A 9363-nucleotide genomic window follows, 5' to 3' on the forward strand; every position below is an offset into this window, starting at 1 on the left:
AAGCTGACTATATATCGGCTTTTACTTTTACTAAATTTAAATTTATCAGTTGAAGCAATTTTAGGCTATTTAAAATTCTAATATGTAACATAATAAATTGGGGGCACATGTCCGAGATTTGAATCAGAGACAAAATTCAATCAAAATCACAATTGAAATATATACACAAAACTCAGATTCTGGAAATTTTATACAGAGAATAAATCAAACTCACACAGCAAAGGAAAGAAACACAAGTGAACAAACAAGCAAATTCTCTATTCACAGTTATTGTGTATTATGTCTATTTATCAGACTAGCTGACCCTGTTGTTCACAGATTGGCTTATACTGGCTACTGGGATTGAGAGGAGTCTTTGAAAATGTCTGCATAGAAAGAAGACAAAAAGGATTGATTTATCACTAAAATTCAGACAAAACACAAGAATCTCCATAGAAGAGTCAGACACTGTGCTAAAGTGATACGAGTTTCTAACCACTGCAATATGCAACTTTAACCAACTAAAAGGAATAGTACATATTTATGACATTTTGACATTCTGTTAACAAAAAATGCCAAGCCTCTGTGGTATGCAGGAATACCATGTTTCCTATCTTCTCATGTTAATGTAGAATTTTTCAAAATGTTAACATCTTTTAGGTCTGTGCAGTATGCATCCTAAGTTTATCAGTTATTTCTGAATTTATGCAGTTTTTGCATAACACCAGGTCAAGAAAATATTTCAGTTGATTTTTGTTCTAGCTGCCTTTGTTCCTTGTTATTCTAATCAGATTCTACCTGTTATACCCATGGGTGGAATGGATGTAATGCTGCACATCATTTGTGCATGAAGGTTGGTAGCAGTAGCTCCAATGATAGATTACTGCCTCACCTATGTTTGAATGAAAATGGCCAGTCATGTGGACACTGCTAGACATTACGGGGAAATCAGACATTTTACATTAAGTAAAAAATGTTAGATTTATATATTTATGTTCCAGATGTAAGAGGAATACATCTTGAAGAAAGAAAGGCAGTCTAATTAATTCACAAAGGCAACCATCCAGCATCCAGAAGCAAGTACACACACTATGTTTTGTCTTCTAATTAACAAAATGTTTTCATTGTGTGCTACACATTGAGTCCAGTAGGTTTTTTTTTTTGCTCAAACTCAGTTTTAGCTGAAATAAACATTACTTCATAACATATCCTGCCGATCCTCCTGTTATAAAGTGAATCAACTTAATATTCTGTGGAAATCAGTTTAACCTGAAAATACCACACTCCATATAGAACACCTGCACAAAAAATGTAGAAAAGGTATGGGAACGTACCTGACCAAAGATATAATATACATTAGTTATGAAAGGGTGAAGCTCATGACTATTTCAGTCATTATAACACCTACATTTAAAAAATAACTTAATCTAATGAAAAGAGAAATCTCTATGTTTTCCTAAATATCCTTTCACTGAGTACTATTCCCAGGTTAAATAAAACACCACATTGTACAGAACATAAAACATACCTTTTGTCTTCTTATACTACTTAAGTAACAAAGGTAGGTGTGAGCTAGGTACTGGAGTTCTGCCTGACCTCTACATACTCGTTTTTCTGTAACCTGATGCTTCCGTGTTTGTTCCAGTATGTATCTGAAGGTAGGATTTTGAATAACCGATTTCTGAAAAAAAAACAAAAGGGAAAAATATGTTAATTTGAAACACTCATTATCATATACAAATTCTAAAAATTTGGGGTTATAAAATATACTTGGTTAGTATTCCTACAGGGGTTTCCAATTCCTTTAACCTGACACCCAAAACAACAAGTCTTCCATTTCACTTTATCCGGTGGACAAGTAGTTTTTTATTTGAATTTTATTTTTTTAAATTTCTTTTTAATAAAACTTCGATATTACTGTGTCATCCTATTACATAACTAAAAAAACACATTGCTGCCCTGCAATATGAACTGCACAAGCATTAATACATCAAATACAAAATATACTGTTACAGAACAACTTGAGGGAAGCTCAAGAGTTCCTTATTGTTCCTTTGTGTCAAATGTTTATTGGTTAGAGGTATGCATAAAATTCATTCAAAGTTTCTTTCACCACCATGTGACTGTTTTAAACCAATCAGGACACACAAATTGTGTATTCTAAAAGAAGCTAGGAAGTGCAGTATAGAATTAGAGGCCAAAATATTAGAGCTCAATCTTAAGTGGAGAGGGTAAATCATGTCTCGGTCTTTTAAACTTTGGCTTCAACAAAGAAGTAATGATAAAGTGGGTAAAAAAGAAAAATAGCATGTAAGCCAGTTATCAGTGATGATGCTGCAGTCAACACTTAGCTACAAAAAATAAAAATATGATGAAAATATAAGAAAAAGGAAGGACACCTGGCCACGGTTAATTCTGAAGGAAACCCAGTCCCAGGGAGAACAAGTCCCTAAAATCTATTTTGAGATTTGCCTGAATTATCCTGAAGTAGCAACCTCTCACACTGGATCTGGCAGGAGTACTTTCTAAATGTGATCAGTTCCATACTGAATCAATCAAATCACACAAAAACCAGCAAAACTCACATGGCATGTGCATCATGGTACAATCAGTAGAATACAAAATCAGACAGTGCTGCTATGGAGATTGAGTTCTCCAAATTCTACAAGTCAGTCTGAAGGGCAACCATTAGTGTGCAGGCAAAGCACATACTGAAGGAGGTGGAAAAGAAGAGATTAACTTTGTTGTTCAACAATTCATATTTAATTACTAAACATGACAAACCTCTATCAGACATGGAATTCCTGTGCAGAGCAATGGAGAAGGCTGGTTGTGGATATAGAAGACAATTACACCAACAGAAGGAAAGCCTCTGAATTTTTTAGGTGTTGAGCAGAAGTCTTTAGATGTGACATCAAGAATATGGTTAGTGGATCAAGGTTCATCTGTATTTTGGCCAATAGATAATGCCATCGTTGAACAGTAAACTGTGCTAGTAAGGGTTGACAATAAAGAAAAGCTCTAAATAATGATAGCAGATCTTGTTCCACTGGAACATTCATATGCATTAAGCATCCTATATGGTATTGTTAACACAAACAAGAAGTAATTTTTTGGATTTGACAGATTTCAAGTATTCCAAGAAATCATGTCAAACATTAATATCAGTTAATTTCGATGGTTCAGCTGTTACGAAGTGTTAGAAGGGTGGTGCCAAGCATTAATAAAAAAGATATTCCATTTCTACTCTCTTAATATTGTGTAGCTCACGACTTACAGAGTTAAAAATCCTAGATATAGTGAAGTCCTTATCTTATATTTCTCAGTTTGAAGAAACTTTGAAACGGATTTTCAAACTTTACTGGTATAGCTCAAAAAGGAGAAGATGCAAAAAAAGTTGCAAGGGTTACAGAAGAAAATGCTTACCACTTCAGTGGTGTTAAACAGGTGTGATGGGTCTAAAGAAAATCAAGAGTTTTAAATGCAGTGCAGCAAAACCTACTGGTTGTGGTTTTGCATTTAGATAAAGTTAGCATCTAAGGCAAAGAAGACCCTCAGTGAAGTCACTAATGTCAATTTCATCAAAATACTCTACAGCAGTGTTCCCTCTAAGCTGCGCAGCCACACAACAACAAATAAAGTGTCGCGCACTTCATTATTTCAGCCGCACACATCCTCAGTAATAGTGAGGCGTCTCAACACATTGATGACCTTAATGATCCTGGTAGTCGATAGGCCTAAAGCCCAAATAACCAAATGATAACACACATCTACACAATGCCATGATACTGGTGCACATGAAAAAATTCATTTCACACATGGACTGAAAAAATTAGAGGGAACATTGCTCTACAATGATATATTCTAGAACTAGTATTACATTCTTCATAATTCTTTCATCTAACATCCTACTGTTGAAGCATGACCAGCCTGCAGTGGAACAGTGTTTTTTAAGATGTAGCACCCACAAAAAATAAACTTTATGAATGATTCTGCTGAAATCAAGTTGTCTGATCACTACCCCTCAGCAGCAAGTTTAACAATAAATGTTAAACTAATTGATAGAATGGTCAAGTAGATTAATGAAAGGTTTTGCAACTTCAACTGCATACCAGCTTTCAATATTGTAACTACATGTTTTGGCCAAAAAGTAGAGAAGAGCTTAGTTCACATGGCAAATCCCAAATTGAACACATTCTATCTAGTTCATTTTGATATCCTTTTCACTGAGGAAAAGAAGTAAGGAATTGTGGAGGAGTTTATTGGACTAAAAATACACATGAAAAGTTTCAAGCACAAAAATACACCAGTTCTGTCTAAATACTCAACCATATTATCAACAAAACTTTTGGCTCTCAACAATATCTTGAAGCTCATAGAGATGATGTTTCATTTAGTGTATCAATAGCAGAGGTAGAACATGTTTTCATCTACAAATGTCATCAATAGAAACTCAGCTTAATAAGGACATTTTGCAAGATCTGATGCTTCTTAAGATTGAGGGGTCTGAGTTTGAGGAGAATGACCCAACCGAAGCAGTTGAATACTGATTTACTTTTGGTGGCACTAAACATGCAAGGGTACACACAAGACCCATCATTTTTTGTAACTCTTATGGTGGGTGAAGTCTGATGTAGTTTGAATCTATATTAATTTAATTAATTTATTGTTTGCCATGTACCATACACAAAAATTAGATAGGCTCAGCTTTTGGCAAGAATACTTGGACTGCTTTATGTTTTTCAATGTTTGCTTTCAGACTAGGTGAGCACAATTTCAACAACTTTTCATTATCAAATAACGGTTATATTTGTTTTGTTTATGTATTTTATGGGACAAATAGGTTTTAAGATGGAGATGTAGATTTTTTTAAGCAACCCCTGTCCTGGTTCATGGATCATGATCCTTCATTCTATTAAGTGAAGCCATCTTCTTTATTATGTATCTGGTTTTGTCAAAACTTCTTATTTGCATGAGTCCATGATCGCACCCTTGAATATCCAAAACCATTTACAGTACTAATTTTTTGGTCATAAACATATTTTTTCCATTAGTGCATATTCTTCTCAGCTTTAATAACCTTTCCTCCTAAGGCTTTTCCAGTTTGAAACTACCCATTTCTTTATCAGCATTTCCAGAATGAGAAAGGAAATGTTTTGGAAGGTTAATGACTTTTAGATACACAACCATCAAGTACTGAAGAATGGAGGTTTTTGAATTAAGCAGATGTGCAGTTTGACTAATTTTTTGAGAGCCAAATTGCATACCCAGTTCTGCCCTGGGTGAAAACCCAACAGATCTGGTGAAAATCTACAAGTAAAAGTAAACTCCTAATCCATAATGGGCTTTCTTTTTGAAGCTCCTATAATACATTTTAAATTTATTACCTAAAAAGTTTTGCAAGTTATTTTAAGGAGACTCACTTCTCTGTTCTTTTCCTCTTGAAAACATGGAAAAGACACAGAAATTGGCAAAAAATTAGCAAAATTTCTGCAAAGATTTTCAGTAACATTCACTCACCAAGAAAACTGTTGTAAGACAGGGGAAGTGGATAGGAAGTGAGGAGGTGTAGAAGTCAAGTGGAGAAACTTGTCAAAAATGGCAAAGTAGTTCCATCACTTCTTGTTCAAAGCAGCCCATTTCACAGTAGGGATGTGGTTAAGATTTCTACTGTATAAACTTGGTACATTTAATGCATTAAATTTAATAATAATTTTGAATTTTGCTTCTGTGGCAAACTGTTCTACATCAAAAAGATAATATATCATAAAACATTTTAATTATGAAATACTTTTCTAATTCAAGCTTAAGTGCTTATTCTAACCCTAGTATAAACCAGAAGTTAAATGGTGTAACCCAAGAAAGAGCAGGAAACTTAAACAGCAGCAATATCTTTTATTTTCCACACTGTAGCTGGATATTTTATTACTACACATTTTGGTTATTGTGGGAAACAAGTCAAAATGCTGAAAATTTTATTTATAATTTTAAACTTGTAGTCGTTTGTTGTGGTGTGAGTTTTGTTCAAACTCAACCATTTACAGTAGCTAATGCAGTAACGACATACGTGTTATCTTATAAAATATTTTTATTTTTCAATATATGAGAAAGTTTAATATGAACTTGGCTTGTTTATGTACTACTACGTTAACATGTCAAACTTCTTCGCTCGGCATGATTATTTAGTGGGATAGTAGAAGCTGCTTTTCCTTTGCCATCACGTGAAATTAATACACTATACAATTTGCTCTTCACTTAGTCCATAATCGTTGCTGGTGGAGAAAGAAGCTTTTCTAAACTTATACTGACTAAAAGCTAAGTGAAATCAACCATTATACACACACGCAAGACTGGTAGATTGGAATTTCGGTTGGCACGAAACTGTCCAAAAAAAAAAACAAACTCGGACTTGAAAAAGAATTGTGCGATTTCGCTTGAATGGAAGCACGAAAACTTAGTAAATAAATTTTAATTTGGTTTGTAAAGTCCTCCAGTTTTATTGCACAACTCGATGTAAAATTGGAGGATGAAAGTGGAAGCGGTTTGAAATATTGATAGGGCGGCAAAACAGCTAACGCTGGGCTTACGTCCATGATTTTAGCACGAGATCTAATAACGTCATACAAGTATCGACCATCACTACGCAAGACGGCTCACGTAGATAGGTTGATTCTATTTCAGTCTTTAAGTAACTAGTATAACAACCACCATAAAATATAACCTTGAAATCTACGTTTACCGTTTAGAAGTGTGATCAATAATAACATGCATTAGCACAAGTAGGAAGTGTTCGTTACGCTAGTAAATAAGTACTTATATACGCTACTTTTGTGTACACACATACACTCATTTGCTATTTGATTAATTCTGTCTGACATGAATATTCTAATTCTCGCTTCTTTCTTGTGGAAGAAGATGCTTGAATTACCGAGTGGCTGTTGTTCTGCAAGACGTAAGGAGAACAATTTGGTTAATAAAGAATAAATTAACACGTTTAATTATAAACTTTATTTAGTTTTATTTTGTGCAACGATTTGGACAGATACTCTTCGTTAGGGAATCATTACCGTATTATACGAGTATAATAAAAAAAATTATAAAGACAAGTAGGGATCGATATATACATAATCTAGCTAGCTATAGCAATATAGGAAGTTTCAATGCTACAAAAATGATTGAAACAAGAAAAACAAAACTACAAAAACTGAGTTACTTAAAATTAAATTTTTTATCCCTACTTTGGCAAATCACTGTAATTGTGTTGGTATGAGCCAAAGTGAGGATATTTATTTTAGTTTAAGTAACTCAGTTTTTGCAGTTTTTACTTTCTTGTTTCAATATTTTTGTAGCATTAAAACTTTCTTATATTACCATAGCTAGCTAGGTTATATATATATATATATATATCGATCCCTATTTGTCTTTCTAAAATTTTAATTTTTATTATACTTGTTTGTATGTACGAAAGCCCTGAACCACAAAGTGAAAAAAAAAACTTGAAAGTCTCATCTCGTATGTACGAGATAATAAGTCATACGTGTATGAGTTTGTAAAACATAAGGTAATTATTAATATTCGTAATACCGTTTTAGTCAACTGTTTGTTAGCAGCGTAAGAGCAGTGTTTACTAATAATGTAACTTAATCTGACTATACACAACTGCAAAAATGACACGTGAACTAGAGAGTTTAATGTATTTATACTTCCACTAAGGATTACAGCAAAGAAAATTTTGGGAATTCTTAGTAATTATCATGATACATTTCTAAATGTAAAAATCATAAATAACATTCAACGTTAAACTGTGTACCAGTTTACCGTTGAATATTATTTATGATTTTAACTTTATACACAAGTGCCAAAATACTATAATTTCTAAATGTCTTAGGACACTACAGATCAATTTGAATCAGATACATTTCTAAATGTCTCAGGACACTACAGATCAATCTGAATCATGATACATTTCTAAGTCTCAGGACACTTCAAATCAATCTGAGAAAACAAAATTTGTATAGTCGGAAACAGTTCTACGAATGGTAGTTGTCACAAATTATCCAGTAGTAACGCCAAAGGTATGCGTTATCGCTGTTTTATTATCTCGAACCTACGAGATAATTTCTCGTCCGTGCGAGATGAGACCTTAAATTTTTTTTCATCTTGCGGTTCAGGACTTCTGTATATTTGTTTCCTTTTTATTAGCTACATTTTTTGCGCCAATAATACCAAGCGTGTGGGACGCGCGTATACCGGATTCGATTTTATCACTCATCGGGATCTCTACCAATTAACCTTTAAATCTAATTAATTATATGCTCAACGTAGCGCATCGATCGTTTTAACATATAAGATTATCCTTTTCGGTACAAGAAAGGAATCATTGGAACCCCAGAAGAAAGATTTTTGTGAAAGAATTAGAGCGATATGATTCGCCATTTTTTCTGTATGCTTGTCTGGAAAAATCACTTACTTACTTAGTAGAAATCCGTTGAAATAGGCGGCTTTATAAGTACAAAAAGCTTTAGTTTTGCTCAGCCAGTACTGTGAAATAGTCATTGTTAATATACAGACATTTTAAAGGTGATTTTTATGGCCGTTATTTTGTTTTATCGCGATCCCTACTATTAAATACTACTGTACTTAATGATAGAAACTAGGCCAAGAAAGAATTCTTGAAAGGTGAGAATACATCGAGGTTCTAATTACACACGTTCTACGTAGAGCTTGTTTGAAAAAAAACTGTTTGAGAAAAAATTAAACTTTTTTCATGAACAGTATACAATTAACAAGAAAATGAAAACTTTTAGTTACAGTAACTGAAATTGGATCTTGGAAAATATATCTAAATACACAAAGTAATAAATTCGTAAAATTATAAAACAACAAAACAGAGAAATATTTCTAAGATGCTTAAATTAGTTTTTTTTTCTGCGTGTGTGTGTGTGTGTAAATATATCACATCATTTTTTAAAACTCGACTTAACAGAAATCATAAACAATAAAAAATTAAATTTATACGAGACAGTGAAAAAACAGAAAAGTATAGTTGGGTTAACAGATGGCATGAGAAGAGATGGTCTTAGTTTTAATATAATAGTTTAATACGTTTCGAATCAATAACCAAGCTTTTGGAACTTAACATATATGATGCTCAGACTAAAAATTTTTGTTTGTTCTTTACTGTTAAGCACAAAGCTTCATAATGGGCTATCTATGCTTCGCTCATCACGAGTATCGAAACCCAATTTTCACTAATTTTAGCGTAATATGTCCTCAGTCATTTCCTACTTATGAAATAGTATCATATATACACTGCGTGGTCACAAGTAAATAGACACCTAATTTTTCGTCATTTAACTGATTTATGGTAACTAATTTGTGTTC

General features: G+C 33.2%; 1 protein-coding gene across 1 annotated transcript in view; it reads right to left on the bottom strand.

Moving 5' to 3' along the window:
- LOC106465620 (protein FMC1 homolog) overlaps window positions 1-9363 on the bottom strand; it is a 56066-nt gene that overhangs the window by 35171 nt on the left and 11532 nt on the right. The window contains exon 2 of the mRNA XM_013925855.2: window positions 1508-1660. Within this exon, the coding sequence (XP_013781309.1) occupies window positions 1508-1660 (153 nt within the window). The remainder of the gene's footprint in view (window positions 1-1507; window positions 1661-9363) is intronic.

Source organism: Limulus polyphemus, unplaced genomic scaffold, assembly GCF_000517525.1.
Source record: "Limulus polyphemus unplaced genomic scaffold, Limulus_polyphemus-2.1.2 Scaffold2001, whole genome shotgun sequence".
Classification (NCBI taxonomy): domain Eukaryota; kingdom Metazoa; phylum Arthropoda; class Merostomata; order Xiphosura; family Limulidae; genus Limulus; species Limulus polyphemus.